Source organism: Saimiri boliviensis, chromosome 1 (assembly GCF_048565385.1).
Source record: "Saimiri boliviensis isolate mSaiBol1 chromosome 1, mSaiBol1.pri, whole genome shotgun sequence".
In the NCBI taxonomy this organism is placed as follows: Eukaryota; Metazoa; Chordata; class Mammalia; order Primates; family Cebidae; genus Saimiri; species Saimiri boliviensis.
The window spans coordinates 9,316,181-9,336,891 of record NC_133449.1 but is presented as its reverse complement, the minus strand read 5'-3'; the positions used below and the strand labels follow the sequence as shown (position 1 = coordinate 9,336,891).

The 20,711-nt window shown below is 42.9% G+C and overlaps 1 protein-coding gene and 1 pseudogene across 1 annotated transcript in view; both read left to right on the top strand.

The window, feature by feature from the left end:
- Window positions 1–2,754: 2,754 nt before the first annotated feature.
- YWHAQ (tyrosine 3-monooxygenase/tryptophan 5-monooxygenase activation protein theta) overlaps window positions 2,755–20,711 on the top strand; it is a 53,731-nt gene continuing 35,774 nt past the window's right edge. The window contains exons 1-2 of the mRNA XM_039474060.2: window positions 2,755–2,854; window positions 3,266–3,641. Of these exons, the coding sequence (XP_039329994.1) occupies window positions 3,348–3,641 (294 nt within the window). The 5' untranslated portion in view covers window positions 2,755–2,854; window positions 3,266–3,347. The remainder of the gene's footprint in view (window positions 2,855–3,265; window positions 3,642–20,711) is intronic.
- LOC141583613 (large ribosomal subunit protein uL23 pseudogene) overlaps window positions 13,211–20,711 on the top strand; it is a 33,189-nt pseudogene continuing 25,688 nt past the window's right edge.

Sequence of the window (20,711 nt, the reverse complement as noted above, 5' to 3'; positions counted from 1 at the left end):
TAGGTTACAGGTAGGGGGAACTGAGGTTCTGAGGAGAACAAGGTATCCAAGGTCAAATAACATATAAATAGCAGGGCTGGAATGTAGGGTCTTCTGGCTCCAAGTTCAATGTGCTCCTTTTGTTCCAGCAGCTTCTTCATACCAGGTAACTTAGAATAAAAAGAACTTCATAAATAAGGTAATAATTTATCAGTACTCCCTTTGTTAGCTGTCTGTTCCCTGGACTTCTTCCCAGTATGTTGGATGTGATGCTTAACAGGTTTCATATTTACTAGGATGCAACTCTTAGAAGACAGAGACTGGTCTGATCTGTCCTAGAATCTCTATAGCATCTAGCAGTGATCTGGGGGAGACTTGGTGAGGCAGCCTCAGCAGTGGTTAAAAAGATGGGCTTTGGCACCAGTTGAACTGCATGGGTCCGTATCCAAGTTCTGCTGCTGTCTAAGCTGTGTGACCCTGTACATCATGCTTGACCACCCTGTGCCTAAATTTCCTTGTCTGTAAAATAGAGATGGTGAGCATAGTAACACCTAATTTGTAGTGGCATTAGGCAGACCGAAAAAGTTAATTCTTGCAAAAGACTTAAAATAGTGCTAGACACATGCAATCACTCAACACAGGCTAGCTCTTTCTGTGTCCAGGGACTTCAAGTTCCCAGAGACTTATTTCTCTCCAACCTGAGTTCTTTCAGGCACAGAAGCCTTTAGCTATGCAGGGGGTCCTCTGAATCTTCCTAAAATGCAATTTTATACTGCGTCATTGGTGGGAAGCAGTTTTTACCCATGATTCCAGATGACTGCAAATAGATGAGTTGGTGTTCAATAAATATTTGATTGAATGAAAGCAGAAATTTCCGAGACTGAGGTATGAAAAGCAGCAAAAACTTTGTCCAAGGTCACTGGGGGAGACAGCAGCATAGTCGAGACTTTCTGACAAAGAATTTAGTATTTAGTGTGCTTGCTCCTTCTGGCAGCCAGTCTCCCTATCACAGAGGCTCCATCCTCTGACAATTTCCTCTCAAGGGTCTCTATCCCCAGTCTACCTCCACTGGTTCCTCCCCTTGCCTGAGCTGCCTCTAATTTCGGTGAGCTTGAAATTCACTGGTCATACAGAAGGCATTTTATCTGACCTTCCACATGCAAATTCTTTCCATTGGGATTTCTCGGTGTCCGGCTCCACCCTAGCCCACAGGGCCATAAACACTCATGTGTCTGCAGCGGGGCCCCAGGGATTCCAGAAATAACAGCAGGGCCCTCCATTAGAAGGCTGGAACATAGTAAGGCATTTCTGCATTAAGACACAGGCCCGTTCCAATCCAGGCCTCTCCTGTCTGTCAAAGCACAAAGCAACCTTTACAAGTCAGGACAGGGAGGGGCAGCCACGAGGGAGTCTGAATTTCTGGAAAGTCAGCACCTTCTCTTCCCATCTGTCTACACTCTCAGATCTTCCATTCTAGAGATTCTCCAGATTCGCTCCAGTCTCCACTGAGAATGGGAAATTCTTTCTTGCCTGTGGCATTCTTGGCCCTTCAATGATCCATTCTCCCTAGACCTGCTGGAATCGGGATCATAGCAGTGTGAACTCAGATGGCAATTCTCATCCTAAGATGGCACAAAGGCCACTCACCAGAAGGGCAGGACAGTCATCCCACCTGGATGGATTGAGGGCACTGGGGAAGTGCCAGGAGAGACAGGAGTGGTTTAAAAGGAAAGCGAGATGCCAGGGATGACCCCGAAGGGGAGGGGCCTGGGGAAATCTTCCCCACTTCAGCAGGGTGTTCCCAGGAGAAGAAAATCAGAAATCAACACCCAGGGAGAGGATTTCAGATTTTCAAGTGTCCTCCCAGAAATAATACCAGAAATGAAAAGCTTGTGCACAGGCAACAATGATGTGAAAAATTATGTATTTAGTTAGATGCATAACCTGGAAAGCCTGAAAGAAACATAAAAATTGCTTTTTGGGGAGGGAGATGTTATGGGCAGGCTTTTTTTTTTTTTTTTTTTTGCGGGGGAGGGGTAGTTATAGGTGTTTTCCTGCAAATTGTACTTAATGACATTCCCATTTTAAAGAAAACCACAGGCACTCGCCTGGATCTTCTGGGACATACCTTTTCATAAGGGAATTTTTTGTTTTAGGTGCCCATCTGAAAACTTGAATTTATCATGTAAATGCCATACTGAAGCCAATGTCCCCATGAATCAATTCGTCTTTAATGGGGATGTGGTTTGCTGAATTCGGAACCCTAGTGGCAACTTCATTAACGTCCGGGTTTAGTGTCTTGGGATCCAAACCTTTGTCACGGATGGAAAGGTGGAGGAAAGAAAGGCCCCTGTGCTCCCAACAGCCGATTATGTCACCCTCCAAAGTCCGGCCTCGGCCGGAGCCCGCGAGATGCAACGCACCATCCGCAGCGGGAGACGCGGCTGCCGCCTCGGAGGTCGTGCGCGCCTCTGGGTCTCGTGCCGCACCCAGAAGTGCCGGGGTGGCGGGGAGGCTGAGGGGAGTTGGTAACGGCATCACCATGGCAACAGTGACGTCCTTTTACCCTGGATCTAATTGGAGGAAACCCCGTGGCCGAAGCCGCAGCCTGCCGGCCAACCGAACTTCCCCGCGCCGACCCACCCTCCTAGCCTCCGCGTTCCCTCCCGCCCCGCCCCCTCGCCCCCTTCCGCGCGCTCGGTCCTCATTGGCCAGCGGCGCGTCAGGGGGCGGGACTCTCGGGGCAAGCTCGGCGCGTAATTGGGTGGCGGGCCGCCCCTCGGCTCCGGGGTAGGCTGAGAAGGGAGGGTCCTCGGCTAAAGCCAAGAGCAGATCAAAGTGGTGGGACTCGCGTCGCGGCCGCGGAGACGTGAAGGTGAGCGCTTGGGTTGGCCGCGGGCCTCCTCCGGCCGGGCTGGGCTTGAGGGCCAGGCTGAGGCGCCGCCCTCGGGAGCGGCCAGCTGTCGACGCCGCTCCCCTCTGGGACAGCTCTGGGCGGGAAGGTGCGGGGCCAACGGTCGCTTCCATCTTGGGCCGGCCGGGCGGGGGTGGCGGGAGCGGCCGCGGCTCGGGCTTCCCGCGCGCGGGGCCTCGGTGCCGCCCCCGCCTCCTCCTGCCGCGGGCCGCGGCCTCTCCGGGCGCCTGACGGGGGCGGGGGCTGGGACGGGGGAGAGGGAAATTCAAGCGGCCGCGTGTGCGGGAGACAAAAGCGGGCGGCGGGTCGCATTGTCTGACGGCGCTCCCTCCCTGCTTTTTGTTCTCGCCTCGCCGCCCCGCCCCTCCGCAGCTCGTGAATCTCCTCCCGCTCCGGGTCGGCGCTCGCCCTCGCTCTCCTCGCCCTTCGCCCCGGCCCCGGCCCCGCGCCCGCCATGGAGAAGACGGAGCTGATCCAGAAGGCCAAGCTGGCCGAGCAGGCCGAGCGCTACGACGACATGGCCACCTGCATGAAGGCCGTGACCGAGCAGGGCGCCGAGCTGTCCAACGAGGAGCGCAACCTGCTCTCCGTGGCCTACAAGAACGTGGTCGGGGGCCGCAGGTCCGCCTGGAGGGTCATCTCGAGCATCGAGCAGAAGACCGACACCTCCGACAAGAAGTTGCAGCTGATTAAGGACTATCGGGAGAAAGTGGAGTCCGAGCTGAGATCCATCTGCACCACGGTCCTGGTGAGTCCGCGGCGCGGGGAGCGGGGAGGCCTTTTGTGGGGTGCTTTTCGTGGAGAGTTGCGCGGGCAGGCGAAGAAACGCGAGCCGGCACTTGCCGCTCTGCCTGCCGAGGCGGAGGGTTTCAGGGGAGCCCTGACCTCCCTGGTTCTTGAGACTCCAGAAACCGCTTTTCCAAGGATAAGTCCGTCTTTTTTCCCAGATGCTGGGTAGCTACCAAACGGTGGAATTTAGAAACATCCCCGTAGCCGGGCGCGGTGGCTCAAGCCTGTAATCCCAGCACTTTGGGAGGCCGAGGCGGGTGGATCACGAGGTCAAGAGATCGAGACCATCCTGGTCGACATGGTGAAACCCCGTCTCTACTAAAAATACAAAACATTAGCTGGGCATGGTGGCGTGTGCCTGTAATCCCAGCTACTCAGGAGGCTGAGGCAGGAGAATTGCCTGAACCCAGGAGGCGGAGGTTGCGGTGAGCCGAGATCGCGCCATTGCACTCCAGCCTGGGTAACAAGAGCGAAACTCCGTCTCAAAAAAGAAAAAAAAGAAACATCCCCGTAGGTCTCTGCGAGACTGAAAGGCATTTGAAGTTTCTTGTGCCGGGAGACTGTCCTGAGATCCGTAGCCCTTTAAATGTATCGAGTCAGTTCACCGGCTTCAGGTAGTTGAAAGAAGGCGCCGGCACCTTTTTGTTAGCTAGTGTAGTAGGGATTTTCCCCAAACCCGGTCATTGAAACTTGTTTCGAAAATCTGAGCAGATACTTCATTTTTCAAGTAAGAATATCTGTTGCGCCCCCCCCCCACCCCTTATAAACAGGAGAGATGGGGGAGTTCGGTAAATGTTAAAAGGGCACAGCCCTATCCGAAGAACACAATGTACTGGTAAATTTGAACATTTAGTAACATTTCTTTGCTGTCGCATAGCTGTACTTAAACACTAGTGTTGAAGCGAATGCGTTTCTGGTTTGGAGCAAGCTTTCCAGGTTTTGAACTGTCCAGCCTTAGCAAGGGCGATTGTTGGGTGGAGTAGGTGGCTGGTGTGATTCACCCTTATTAGTGAGAGAGAACATTTTTAGCTTTGTCATTGCACGAATCTTTTGATCAGTTAGATAAGTTTTTAAAATGGAAATACCAGCATTATGTGCAGGACTGTTTTTTAAATGTTTCAGTGCTGCAGAGTCATTTCTTTGGATAAAAGAGGAAATAATCTGATACGATTTGCCGTTCTTTTAAGTGCCACTTTTACAAGAGGCCTACTGATTTTTTATGTGTTTGTGCACATCGTATTTTAGGTGGGCTTTGGCGTGCTAGACTGGTGATTTTCTTTTCAAAAGGGAGTGGAAAAAATAATTTCGACCTGGCTCCCTCCCCCACCCCTTGTTTTTAAAAAAAGAAAAATCTACAAAACTATTTTAACCTGTCTTATTTTTCTAACACGACGACAGGCGCTCCGAACAAAACCATGGCTGATGGAAATAGCTGGTAAAGGGGCAAAGAAAGTAATGCAGACAGAGTGCGCACTAAAGTGGAGAAAGCTTGAGGTTATTTACTTTATGAAGTCAAAACTTTGTTGTATTCATCGTGTGTTCTTAGCTTCCAGTCCCTTCTTGGCGTTGAAGAAGCCCTTGTAAAAGCTTTTTGGACTGAACTGCTAGTATTAAAAAAAATTTGCCCACTTGAAAGTAATGGTAGACTTCACCTTCAATAACATATGGTAATGGCTATTAACAGCATTATCTGTTACCAAGGAAAGACTCAAGAATTCCATGTTAACAAGGTTTTCTGTATATGTATTTTGGGTGCTCTCACAGCATATATTTCAGTCTCTTTCTGTTCAGTTATTGCTTTGCAGTTAGTTACCTTGAGGCAATTCAGAATCACCACGTAATTTTTCTTGTTCTTGACCAAGGTGACTCTGAGTCAAAGGAATATTTGTTTTATTTTGTTGGCTCTTACAAATTTTGCTTTTTATGATGGCATAAGTTGGGGAAGAGTTTTGCTTAGTTAATGTGTAGCTTGAGAGAGAAACTAGGTGTTACTAGAACTCTCATACAGATCATTTCAATAGGAGAGAACCCCTGAATTTAGGACCGTCTCTTTTATATACTAAGAAGAAATAGAATACTTTAGCTTGATGAGTCTGAGACACCAAGGCATAAATGAAATATTCATAAAATGGCTTAAGAGGCTAATTGTGGCTTGGTGGCCAATCTTGGGAAAGCACTTCTTCAAGTTGGCAACTGTATTGAGAGCTTTCTGTGTGCCAGGCACTGTGCTCTAAGCAATATGGGGCAGAACAAAACAGAACTGTGGATTATGCCCTCTGATGATTTATAGTTAAGAGTGCATGTGGGACATACATGAACGTAAATAATAAGAATATTCCCATCAGATAGTTAATGAACAAGATGCTATCTAGTGTGAAGGAAATAGAAACCTTAGAAAAGGGTTCAGAAAGATACCTTTTTGTGGGATGAACATTGAGAGAAGAGGCTGGGGGAGGTGTCAGTAAAGGCTGAAGGAATATCTGGGATAAGGCTTGTTGAGGGAAGAATGTGTTGGTGTGGCTGGAGCAGAGCATGTGTAGAGTTGTTGCAGGAAACAAGCCTGGAAAGAAAGGTAGGGATCATTATTCATAGGAGAAGGTTAGAGTAAGGGGTTTTTTTCCCCTCATTTGATTGATGGGAAACAGTAGAGTTTTAAAAAGGTTTTATTTATTGTAGAGATGGGATCTCGTTATGTGGCCCAGGCTGGTCTTGAACTTCTGGCTTCAAGCAGTCCTCATGCCTTGGCCCCCCCAAAGTCTTGGGATTACAGATGTTAGCCACCATTGTATATGTAGCAGCATCTAGAATTCGTGGTTTGAGTGCTAACCAGTCTGTGATCTGAACTGACAGACAAGTAAGTGATAGACAAGTGAACAAGAGTCTGATAATTGATGAGTTAGTAATTTAGTAAGGAGTCTAGGATAGTAGAGGAAAACCTGAAGTTTCTGCACATGGATGCTAATATAGGGTTTTCTTTTTTTCCTTTGGTGAACAGGAAGGAAAATTTGGTGTGGAGGAGGTGAGACTAACTTGGTGGTTATAGAAGACTAGTAAAAGTAACATGAAGGGTAACCAAAATGTTGATAGAAAAGAGCAGATATTCTTAGCCTCTTCTTTCCCTTTCATAGAGTGGGTTGGGGCAGAATTACTTGAACCATGCATTCAAAATAACTGTGGGGGCCGGGCATGGTGGCTCAAGCCTGTAATCCCAGCACTTTGGGAGGCCGCGAGATCACGAGGTCAAGAGATCGAGACCATCCTGGTCAACATGGTGAAACCCTGTCTCTACTAAAAATACAAAAAATTAACTGGGTATGGTGGCGCGTGCCTGTAATCCCAGCTACTCAGGAGGCTGAGGCAGGAGAATTGCCTGAACCCAGGAGGCGGAGGTTGCGGTGAGCCGCGATCGCGCTATTGCACTCCAACCTGGGTAACGAGAGCAAAACTCCATCTCAAAAAAAAAAAAAAAAAAAAAAACTGTGAACAACTCTCAACACTTTGGATAATTATTGTATTGAAAGAGGTTACTGAACTGTGGAAGCAGAAAAAAAAATGTTAAAATCCAGACTCAAGAGTAAATAACTGTAAGAGGTCCAAACTCTCAGTAAGATGAGAGGAGTTGGAGAAGATTTTACCCAGTTAGAGCTGTCTCTTCGGCGTCATTGTAAAACCGAAGACTTTGGGCTACACTTTCTGTCTCTTCCAGTTCTCATAGTTTGGGGCTGTAGAGTAATGTAGGTCCTAGCCTCTGCTCTGACTCCCTTCTACTTCGTATATGAGTAGTTTTTAAAGTCCAAATTGAAGAATACATGACAGGTTGAAAACTGGTGATTTTAGTGAAAAGGCTTCAGAAGGAAGTGATGCAGAAGTCATTGGTGATCTTAATGAGTATTGGGAAGGGAAAAATTTAGACCAAAAAACTGGGCTTTGGCTGGGTGTGATGACGGCTCACGGCTGTAATCTCAGCACATTTGAAGGACAAGGCAGGTGGATCACCCGGAGGTCGGGAGTTGGAGAACAGCCTGGCCAACACGGTGAAACCCCCATCTCTACTAAAAATACAAAAAAATTGGTCGAGAGATCGAGACCAACCTGGTCAACATGGTGAAACCCCGTCTCTACTAAAAATACAAAAAATTAGCTGGGCATGGTGGCACGTGCCTGTAATCCCAGCTACTCAGGAGGCTGAGGCAGGAGAATTGCCTGAACCCAGGAGGCGGAGGTTGCGGTGAGCCGAGATCGCGCCATTGCACTCCAGCCTGGGTAACAAGAGCGAAACTCCGTCTCAAAAAAAAAAAAAAAAAAATTAACCGGGCGTGGTGGCACACGCCTGTAGTCTCGGCTACTCGGGAAGCTGAGGCCGTAGAACCGCTGGAACCCAGGAGGCAGAGGTTGCAGTGAGCCAAGATCGTGCCACTGCACTCTAGCCTGGGCCACAGAGCAAGATTCCAACTCAAAAAAAAAAAAAAAAAGACAAATAAACCCTGGGCTTAAATATTACATATAAGATGTTTGAGAGTCATTAAGAAGAACTTGGGCGTGAGGGAAGGGCAAATTGAAAAATACAGGGGTTCACAAAGCCCCTCTGGGACTTGGAAACAAAATCTGTCATTTACAAAATCAGTGACCTTGGAATAAGAACCGTGTAGTTTTGAGTGTATACAAGTTAATTTCTGTCTTAAACATCGTATTATCCTCTCATGTAGATCAATTCTAGTAGAATTTCAGTAAATTGCTTTAGCATAATGCATAAACAATTTCAGAAACTAAAGTGCGTTATGATTTTTAAAAATAAGAATCACTTAAAATAGTATGTAGAGAATCTCTGAAAGTTGTCTGTCATAGTATAAAAGCTTTGTAACCTTAATTGAGTAATATGCTTGAATTTAGTTGTGTTTAAATTTAATCTCTTTTTTTTTTTTTTTTTGAGACGGAGTTTCGCTCTTGTTACCCAGGCTGGAGTGCAATGGCGCGATCTCGGCTCACTGCAACCTCCGCCTCCTGGGTTCAGGCAATTCTCCTGCCTCAGCCTCCTGAGTAGCTGGGATTACAGGCACGTGCCACCATGCCCAGCTAAATTTTTGTATTTTTAGTAGAGACGGGGTTTCACCATGTTGACCAGGATGGTCTCGATCTCTTGACCTCGTGATCCACCCGCCTCAGCCTCCCAAAGTGCTGGGATTACAGGCTTGAGCCACAGCGCCCGGCAAATTTAATCTCTTTCAATAAAAAATTTCTTATGCTGGTCATTATTTTTGAGTAAGACTGATACGTTCTTCATAGTTAATGAATCTGAATGTGATTTTATTGACACAATGGAAAAAGTATAGGCTCTGAATCAGTTTTTGAATCATTGCTCCATTATCTTTTAGTTTCGTGGACACTGGCAAATTTCTTAATCTCTCAGACTCTCTTTCTTCTGTAAATTGATGATGGTGCCTGCTTGTAATTAGAATAATGGCACATAGTTAACATTTTCTAGGCATTCACTGTACGCTAAACACTATTTTAAACATTTCATACTCACTTTGCTCCCTAAGGTAGGTTGATAGTGTTTCTGTTTTAAAGTTGAGGGAAATGAGGCATAAAGGAGTTAGTAATGTAGACATCAAGATTACAAAGCTAATAAATGGTAAGAGCAAGGATTTGAACCCAAGTGGTGTAACTGCTGATGAACACAGTGGGCCCTAAGTATGAGGTTGCTCACTTCAGACCACACTGAGAATCTCTGTTTTGAGGAATTTGTGCATTTTAATAAATACAAGACATGAATGCTTGTAATGAAGGAAGGAGGATAGATCTGTGGTGGGCAAAACTCCCAGTCTGTAATATTGAAGACTCTCTTACACACACAAAACTGTAATAAGATTTGAAAACTCATTGACTTTGAGGGTTTTGCCCTTAGTCTGTAGGCTGCTTGAAGGCTTTTTTTTTTTTTTGAGACGGAGTTTCGCTCTGCCGTCCAGGCTTTAGAACAGTGGCGTGACCTCAGCTTACTGCAACCTCTGTCTCCCTAGTTCAAGTAATTCTCCTGCCTCAGCCCCTGGAGTAGCTGGGGTTACAGGTGTGCACCACCACGCCTGGCTAATTTTTTATATTTTTAGTAGAGATGAAGTTCCGTCATGTTAGCCAAGCTGGTCTTCAACTCCTGACCTAAGGTGTTGTGAAGTGGTATTTCCAAATCAAAAGACTTACATTTTTTTTCCAGATAGTCCTTTGAAAAGGTATGAGTATACACTGTCATCAGCAGTGGTTGAGAATGATTATTTCCCCTAACCCTTTCCAGCACAAGCAAGTTTTTAAAGCTAACAAAAATCTGGTGGCCAGAAGATTTGACGTGTTATCTCCTTGTTCAGTGTTGAATGTATGAGGACTGCCTGCCTTCTCACAAAGAATGGCTTAAGAGAACTAATATTTTTAAGTCTCATGTAGTTTTCTTTCAGAAGATGATACCATAGTATGGGATTAGTTGAGTCAAGGTGTCCAGCAATTGCGAAATCTGGTTGGCTATGTTGATGTTCTCTATTTTTATCATTAAGACCAATTTTTGTATTTAGCACTAATTTCAAAATGGCAACAGAAAATATATCTGAGTTTACACCATTGACTTTCTGGATATCAATGGGATGGTAAAGAGGCATCATTTAAAAGATCTGAAGAGAAGAAAAGTTTATTCATTCCTACATTAATTAAACTCTTAATCCATAGGTAAGTCAGTGATAAATATTTTATGATAAACAACTACTAGATTTGAAAGTGTTGTTTGCCTGTTTATTTAAAGACAGAATGCTAATACCTAGGACTTCAAAGTGATCAGGGGGATATAGACGAAACAAGAGTGTCTGAATTAATACAGTTGCAGCGGACTTTAAGTGGAATTCATTATACTATTCTCTGTTCTCCTGTGTACCTTTAAAATTTCCCATTATAAGTTTTTCCTCCCCTAGGAATTCCACTGTTAGGTGTTTACACAAGAGGGAACGATGCATAGGGCCAACATGATTAGGTACAAGAATGTTAATAACAGTTTTATTTTAAGAGCAGAAAACTAGAAATAATCCACTAGGAGGAAAATGGATGAACACTGATGTATTCATCAATGGAATACTACTCAGCATTAAAAAGAAATGGACTACTGATACTATAATATGGATGAATTTCAAGAACATGCTAAGTGAAAGAAACTTTGCCTGACAAAGTACCTAGTGCATGATTAGATTTATGTGAAATTTTAGAACAAACGTGACTTGCTCACAATGGTAGGGGAAAAAATCAGGAATAATGGCCTCTATGAGAGAATAGGCAGGAATAGATTGAGAAGGGTCAGGCTTCTGGGATAATTATTATTTTTTTAAATTATGATTATACTTTAAGTTCTGGTATACATCTACAGAATGTGCAGGTTTCTTACTTAGGTATACACATGCCGTGGTGGTTTGCTGCAACCATCAACCCATCACCTGCATTAGGTATTTCTCCTAATGCTATTCCTTCCCTATGCCCCCACCCTCCCCCTCCACAGGCCCTAGTATGTGATGTTCCCCTCCCTGTGTCCATGTGTTCTCATTGTTCACCTCCCACTTATGAGTGAGAACATGTGGTGTTTGGTTTTCTTTTCTTGTGTTAGTTTGCTGAGAATTATGGTTTCCAGGTCCATGTCCCTGCAAAGGACACGAACTCATCCTTTTTATGGTTGCATAGTATTCTATGGTGTATATGTGCCACATTTTCCTTATCCAGTCTACCATTGATGGGCATTTGGGTTGGTTCCAAGTCTTTGCTATTGTGAATAGTGCTGCAGTAAACATACATGTGCATGTGTCTTTATAGTAGAATGGATAATTGTATTCTCAGTTGATACGGGTTTAGGTTTTATACATTTGTCAAAACTCAGCAAATGTGCACCCAAGATTTGTGCATTTCATTGTGTGTAAATTTTACTTTGAAAGAAAAAACTAGTGATATGCATGTACTGATGTCTTCAGTTTTTAACTGCTAGAAATGGATAGATATCTGATAAAGCAAGTGTGGCACAAGGTTAATGGTAGGATTCAGGTGGTAGGTATATGGGTGTTCACTGCAATTGTTGGTTGCTATGTATTAGGGGTTATGATATTTCATATCACTAGTTGAGTGTCTTTAATATATATAGCAAGAAAATAGTGTAACCTGTGTCTTGTTCTCAAGATAGGAGAATGTATAGAAAGGTATTGGTTACCCACTTAGGAGACTTGACTGGCACCATCATTTTTTTGTTTGGTGATGAGTGCTGAGTAGATTGATGGAGTCATCAGATGCTGTGCAAGACCTCTTAATTGACCATATAGTGGTTCACAAACTTGATCTCAGGACCACTTTTTAAAAATTAAAATAACTTTAACAAAAAATTGAATGAGAATAGCGGCATTTTCTTTTTTCTTTTTTTTTTTTTTTGAGACGGAGTTTCGCTCTTGTTACCCAGGCTGGAGTGCAATGGCGCGATCTCAGCTCACCGCAACCTCCGCCTCCTGGGTTCAGGCAATTCTCCTGCCTCAGCCTCCTGAGTAGCTGAGATTACAGGCACGCGCCACCATGCCCAGCTAATGTTTTGTATTTTTAGTAGAGACGGGGTTTCACCATGTTGAACAGGATGGTCTCGATCTCTTGACCTCGTGATCCACCCGCCTCGGCCTCCCAAACTGCTGGGATTACAGGCTTGAGCCACCACGCCCGGCCGAATAGCGGCATTTTCATTCAACCTATTGCAATATCACATGTCTTGTAGCTTTTGGAAAACTCCGCTTGTGAGAAAACGACAGTGGGAAAAAAGCAAAATCATCTTAGAATTATGAAAGTGGTTTTGCAGTCCGGGCACGGTGGCTAACGCCTATAATACCAGCACTTTGGGAGGCTGAAGTGGGCGGATCACGAAGAGATCGAGACCATCCTGGTCAACATGGTGAAACCCCATCTACTAAAAAAAATACCAAAAAAATTAGCTGGGCATGGTGGCACACGCCTGTGGTCCCAGCTACTCAGGAGGCTGAGGCAAGAGAATTGCTTGAACCCAGGAGGCGGAGGTTGTGGTGAGCCAAGATGGCACCATTGCACTCCAGCCTGGGTAACGAGCGAAACTCAGTCTCAAAAAAAAAAAAAAAAAAAGAAAGCGGTTTTGTTTTGTCTCCTCTCCAAAGGCTGTAGGGGAAACTCCAGGGGTTCCCAGACTGCACTTTGCTTTACGGGAATTTAATTACTGAAATTAATAGTAGAACTGCTGCTCTACAAGAATTTTATTACTGTGGTTGGATGGTTGAGCAGTTTATTTTCATTTTCTGAGTAGTCATCGTATGTGGTGATAATGGAATTTGTAAAACCATACCGCCCTTCCCATTTCTCTGCCCCTTTGCCCCATCTTATCCCTGGGAATGTAGGTTTGAAGACCAGGAAAATCACAGATGTGCTGATGAAGAAAGGAGAATAGTTGATATTAGACACTGGATAATGAAAGTCCGTGTTAATTCCTGGAAACTAGCTAAAGAACTGGTATGTTGGAATGTCTTTCGGCTTCTTTGTGTTGAGAGGGATAATATAAAGTTAATCTCTTCACTTGCCCTTCCCAATACCTGACCAAAAAGCAGAGTTGACGTCCATGAAAAATATGGATAACGGTCTTTTGGAGCTGGTTGCATTTAGGTTTTTTTTTTTTTGTTTGTTTGTTTGTTTGTTTTTGAGACGGAGTTTTGCTCTTGTTACCCAGGCTGGAGTGCAATGGCACGATCTCGGCTCACCGCAACCTCCGTCTCCTGGATTCAGGGAATTCTCCTGCCTCAGCCTCCTGAGTAGCTGGGATTACAGGCACGCGCCACCGCGCCCAGCTAGTTTTTTGTATTTTTAGTAGAGACGGGGTTTCACCATGTTGACCAGGGTGGTCTCGATCTCTCGACCTCGTGATCCACCCGCCTCGGCCTCCCAAAGTGCTGGGATTACAGGCTTGAGCCACCGCGCCCGGCCTTAGGTTTTAAAAATATACAGCTTTTGGAGCAGTAAGTAAGGTTAGCGGTTAACCAGCATTGGTCAAAGTATTTATCAGTGAAACTTGTTGTATTCATACCAACTTTGATTGTCAGTTTACATGTCTTTCTATTCAGTTGAGTAGTATTTCATGACCTCCTTGTCATCTGGATTTTTTGCTCCAGTTGGGTTTGGCACAGTGGTACTAAATACATATTGTGTAAGACATTCTTCATTTGAACATTCTTTTTCCTGTACCTTTGTTACCGGCTTTACTTAGAGAAATGGAAAAATAATGGTGCAAGGGGTAGGATCATGACAATAAGAACTTACAAAAATTTAATGTAAATGCTTTCTTAAAGGATGATAGATTGTAAACGTCATGTTGCGGTGATTGGAGGAAATAAATTGAAAAGTGTGTGAAATCTTTTAAAGTCATAAGCTATATGGATCATCAGATTAGATATTTTATTCCTAAATAATTCTTATCGATGTTGCTCTTCAAGAATTAGCACTCCATTTTCCCTTTTGTTTTGTACATACCACCAAACATTACTTAAATGCAGCTCACAGAATTTTCGCTCTTTTAAAAACAACAGTTAAACATATTTATACTAGGTGTTCTGATCTTTCAGCCTGGTACTATTTCCAATAATTCGGGAATATACGTTTTATGTCTTCAGTGCTTGAGTGCTAGTGTTTGCCCTCTTGGGATTCTGATGGACTAGTGAAGAGGTTAGAAAGGTTACATTATGGGTTTAAAAATACTCTTGATTATTTGGGGTCTCATTTCAGAGACCCCCCCATTTGGAAGGGTAGAATATCCCATTAAATGTAGCTATGCTCTGTGGAAGCTAGTTTTTACATAATCAAACTTTTAATATATTTTTTATTTTTTTACCTGTAACTTTTTTTTTTGAGACAGGGTCTCCCTCTGTTGCTCAGGCTGGAATGTAGTGGCGCTGTCACAGTTCACTGCAGCCTCTGCCTCCTGGGCTCAAATGCACGTATAACATTTAACCCAAAGACTGACATTTGAAGAGGGAGATGGTGGATATTGAAGTGACTCTATGCTCTTGAACAAACCAAGATAGGAGGCTGTATCAGAAAACTACTGATGGTTCCCTATGGAAATTTTTATTCCCTCCTCTCCATTGTCTACACCTGCCAAGAGATTTGATGGTAGATAAAAATCTTGAACCAAGGATTAAGAGAATAACAACTCTAATAGATTAAGAAGATAGAAGAACATGCGTTGGCAAAGTTTAATGGATAAGATTAAAGAAAATATATAAATGGCAATGTTTGTTCAACAAATTTCTTTTATTAACATTGTCTAACATTGATTTATAAGTCAGATGTTTGCATTTGATTAATTTTGCTCAGAGACGAAACTGTATCAGGAAAGTAGCATTTTTTGGGTATTATTTCTTGTTAGGGTTTTTAAGGCCTTAATCGTTGCTGTTTTAAATAGTGCAGTATACACTGGTGGAGTTTGAATAGCTCAGTAGGTAGGATTTAAGGTTGCATACCTCTATTTTGTTCTTTACGATCAGCTGTACGTTTCTGGAAGGTAATCCTTCTTATACAGATACCAAAAAGCACTTAGTGATTTATTTTTGTCCAGGACAGGTTTCTGAACATTTCTGCTTGTAATCAAAATGGCCTGATAGATGTTCATAAACTTATTTTATCTATTGATGAAACTAATGTAGTATGAAGTTTTTTTTTTTTTGTTTTTTTTTTTGTTTTTTTTGAGACGGAGTTTCGCTCCTGTTACCCAGGCTGGAGTGCAGTGGCGCGATCTCAGCTCACCGCAACCTCCGCCCCCTGGGTTCAGGCAATTCTCCTGCCTCAGCCTCCTGAGTAGCTGGGATTACAGGCACGTGCCACCATGCCCAGCTAATTTTTTGTATTTTTAGTAGAGACGGGGTTTCACTATGTTGATCAGGATGGTCTCGATCTCTTGACCTCGTGATCCACCCGCCTCGGCCTCCCAAAGTGCTGGGATTACAGGCTTGAGCCACCGCGCCTGGCCTAGTATGAAGTTTATATCAGGATATCAAAGCAACATATTTAGCCCCCAAGTCTGTTGAGTCTTTAAAGGACCTACTAAGATTATTAGTATAGATTCTCAAATATTATTTTTTCAGAATGATATAGTTCTTTTTCCTGTAGTAGTAGAATTTATAATTAGAGTTTATGGAAAAAAAGGGCTGAGGGGAAGGATGGAGGTCACAAATTTGTAAAAAAACCCTTTGCTATTTTTGTTTGTTGTTTTGAACATATAAAACAACTATAGGCTGGGCACAGCGGCTCACACCTGTAATCCCAGCACTTTGGGAGGCCAAGAGAGGAGGATCGCTTGAGCCCAGGAGTATGACCAGTCCAGACAACAAAGTGTAAGACCCTGTCTCTTACAAAAAAAAAAAAATGGCTGGGCATGTGGTGTGTGCCTATGAGTTAACGGGCGGTTAAGGCAAGAGGGTTGCTTAAGCCCAGGAGGTTTAGGCTGTAGTGATCTGTCTTCCTAGCACTTAACTCCCGCCTGGTTGACAGAGCAAGACTCTGTCTCAAAAAACAAAATGAGACTAAGACAACTCTAAAAAGTATAGACACATATATTTAAAAGGCATAGTAATGATTGCTATACAAATAATTTCCCTCTTTAGAATTCATTTCTCTAAGGAAACTTAATGATCTCCTTTCCTAAAAGTTTCAAAGATTTTATAAATGTTTATAAAATAATTTGTCTTAGTTGCTAGAGAAGCTTTCTATCTTGTTTTTTGTTTAATAACCTGAGTGTCAGTTTACATATATTTCTAAATTAAATATAATTCAAATGTCATAAATTTTCTTTTTAAATACGATTCTGTGATTTTCAGTTTATTCAAAAAGTTGTGCAGCCATTATTAATTCCAGAACGTTTTCATCACCACAAACAGAAATCCTACATCCCTTTAATAGTCACTTACCATTTTCCCTTGCCCCAGCTCCTGACAACCACTAATCAACTTTCTATCCCTATAGATATGCCTCTTCTGGACATTTCATATAAATAGAATCATAGCATATTTAGCCTTTTGTGTCTGGCTTCTTTCACTTAGCCTGCTGTCCTCAAGGTTTATTTGTGTTGTAGCTTGCATCAGAACCTTTTTTTCTTTTTTTGAGGCAGGGGTTCTCACTCTGTCGCCCAGGCTGGAGTACAAACTCACAGCATCCTCAAACTCCTGGGCTCAGGGGATCCTCCTACTTCAGCCTCCCAGATAGCTGGGATTACAGGTGTACACCATCACCCACAGCTAATTTTTAAATTTGTTTGTATAGACAGGGTCTCACTTTGTTGCCCATGCTGGTCTCAAACTCCTTATGAGACACTCAGATGATCCTCCTGCGTGGCCTCCCAAAGTGCTGGAATTAGAAGTGTGAGCCACCACACCTGGCCTTTTTTAAATAAAACTTTTGTATTGTGGTAAGATACACATAAAACATTAAAGTTAGCATTTTAACGATTCTTAAGCTACTGTTCAGTGGTATTAAGTACATTCATTTTGTACTTTGTTGGGCAATGCAACGCCACTATCCATCTCTGCAATTCTTCATCATGCAAAACTGAAACTCTATACCTATTAAACAGAAACTCCCCATTCCTCCTGGCAACCACCCTACTTTCTGTCTATAAATTTAACTACTCTAGGTACCTCATTTAAGTGGAATTATAGAATAGTTGTCTCTTTGTGTCTGGCTTATTTCATTTTGCGTAATGTTGTAGCAGGTATCAGAATTTTGGCTGAATAATATTACATTATATAGAAATACCACATTTTGGGCCGGGCGCGGTGGCTCAAGCCTGTAATCCCAGCACTTTGGGAGGCCGAGGCGGGTGGATCACGAGGTCAAGAGACCGAAACCATCCTGGTCAACATGGTGAAACCCCGTCTCTACTAAAAATACAAAAAATTAGCTGGGCATGGTAGCGCGTGCCTGTAATCCCAGCTACTCAGGAGGCTGAGGCAGGAGAATTGCCTGAACCCAGGAGGCGGACGTTGCGGTGAGCCGAGATCGCGCCATTGCACTCCAGCCTGGGTAACAAGAGTGAAACTCCGTCTCAAAAAAAAAAAAAAAGAAATACCACATTTTGTTTATCTATTTGTCCATCAGTGGACATTTGGGTTGCTTCCATCTTATAGGCTGTTAAGAATGATGCTGTGAGCATTTGTGTGGGCTTGTTTTCATTTCTTTTGTGTATGTACCTGTTTAATGTTTCAGGAACTGCCAGATTGTTTTCCATAGTGGCTATTCCGTTTTACATTCCCACCACAGTGTATGAGAGTTCCAGTTTCTTGACATCCTCACCAATCCTGGTAGATATCAAATGATATCATGTACTTATTGGCCTTTAGCATATGTTCTTTGGAGAAATGTCTGTTGAGATCCTTTGCTTGTTTTAAAATTGGCTTATCTGTGTTTTTATCATTAGATGGTAATCCTTTTTGAAATGTATTCTGAATACTAGACCTTTATCGGATACGTGATTTGCAAATACTTTCTCACATTCTGTGGATTGTCTTACTTGTAATGTCCTTTGAAGCAGAAACATTCTTAATTTTGAAGTTCATTTTTTTGTGTTTTTTGGTTGCTTGTGTTTTTGGTGTAATAATCTTAAACCATTGCCTAGTCCAAAGTTATGAAGTTATATACATACTTAAGATTTCTTCAAAGTTTTATAAGCTCCTATGTTTAGGTCTTTAATCCATTTTGAGTTCCTTTTTGCATATGGAGTGAGGAAAAGGTCCAGTTTTATTCTTTTGCATGTGGATATCCAATTGCCCTGGCACCCTTTGTTGAAATAACAATTTGTTTATCCTTGACCTGAAATTCTCACACTTACAGAAAATATAATCAGACCTAATTTGGTATGAAGAAAACACATGATTCTTCTGTTCCCTGTGCTCTAGCCAAGTTGACTACACTGTATTTTGTTTCCATTCCTCTATTGTAAAGCATTTTTTCTCTCTTTCTATATGCTGAAATGACACTCATCCTGCAAAATACAATTTAGGTACCATTACATTCTGTAGTTACAAATTATAGCTTGTTAATACTTTCAGTTCTGTTACCTAGCACCGTCCAGTGTGCAGTTATGGTTAGATAACAAATGGGTTTACCTGTAAGGAAATGGAGATATGTTAATTTACTCAATTCCACAGCTACTTAGCCATGAAACTCAAATTCCCCTTTTCTAGAATTGTGTTCTTTCAGTTCTCCTACTGCCTTTAATTGTAGAGCCTTCCTTTACAGGACCCTGTTCTTCTAAGATCATCTCCTTTCTCTGAATTCTCTTATGTGTAAATGGAGAAGAATCTGGGCTTTAAATATATACACCCTTCTATCAGTGTGCTCCCTTTGATGTGTTTTAATGTATACTGGTAATGCTCATAAAGACTTAAGGGAGGGAATAATTACTGCTTCTTCGCTCAGTCATTAGTATGTAATATGTAACATGGAGTCTGGGTTCCCTAAGAGGACCTCTGAGATCTTCCAGCCTTTTTCTTCAGCCTTTTTTCTCACTCATTGTTCCCTCTGTTCTCCAACCACATGAAACTACCCATGACTCTCTCCTGTATTGCCCACTTTCTTACCTTTGCTCTTGTTCTTTTTTTTCTTTTTATTCTGATTTTTTTTTTTTTTAATTCTTTTTAAGACTAGTCAAGTACAGTAGTGAGAAGGGGAGGAAGAGTAGAGCAAGAAGTTTGATTTGTAAGTGACTGTGAACAATCAAGATAACTCGTTACCTTCAGATCAGCCTGCTCTAATTTTTTACCCTCTATGAGAATGTGTGATTATGTTTATGTAGTGTCTTGTTTTTCACCAAGTTTGGTAATAAGACCCAGTTCAGTTCTATATTGTCTGGAGTTTACCAGTTTCCTAAGTTGCTCTTGTGACTGCCCCCAAAGTAAATTATGCCCAATTCAGATCAGTATTGGTAAGCTGTAAGGGCATAAGAATAAGGACTTCATCTTTATTTTTTCCTCTGTGTACTAGAAAACACTGCTTCATTTCCAGGGTTTTTATGTTGTCCCTGGGGTTCATTTGAATATGATCAGTAACTCATGTAAGTTTAGTTGTAAATGCAAAATAATTTTCTTAACCATAGGCTCTTAAAATCCTGTTAACTCTCTTCTTCCCTTTGCACCCCATAACAGAGCTGATAGACTCGAGGCAGGAAGGGGTTGTGTATACTTCAGCTGTGGAGATAAATGTATAGGGCATGTGTTAGTTATAAATGGAAAAGTTAGCCTGTAAATAATGATACAATTTCTTTTTTCTTTTTTCTTTTTTTTTGAGAGAGTCTCACCCTGTTGCCTGTCACCAGGTGCCAGGCTGGAATGCAGTGGCCCGATCTCGGCTCACTGCAGCCTCCGCCTCCTGGCTTCAAGCAATTCTCCTGCCTCAGCCTCCCGAGTAGCTGGGACTACAGGCGCACACCACCATACCCAGCTAATTTTTGTATTTTTAGTAGAGATGGGGTTTTACCATGTTGGCCAGGATGGTCTCGATCTCTTGACCTCGTGATCCACCCACCTCGGCCTCCCAAAGTGCTGGGATTACAGGTGTGAGCCACCGCGCCTGGCATGATACAATTTCTATAATGTAGTAGTGGCTTAATTCAGTTTTCCATAGACTTAGAAAAGGCAAAGCTCAAATCAAAGTATTATTTGTGTCCTTGCTAGTATAAACCATTTTCTATCTTGAGTGTTCTTAGGATATAGCAAAACTTGACCCATATATACTAAGCTAGCAAGGCAGTTTTGACCTAATTTTGTTTAATGGAACATCCTTTCTATTAGGTATCTGGATGTCTGTTCATTTTGGTTGCTTTATGTCCCGACCAAGATTTGACTTCTGTTCTTTTCCCCCCATTTTAAGGAAAGTTTTTTATTTCCTCACTATCATTTGTCCTTTTCCTTCCCAAAGCAGTGGCTGAAACTGATGTCCTTCCCAAATCAGTGGTTAAAAAAGCTCATGGATGCTAGTA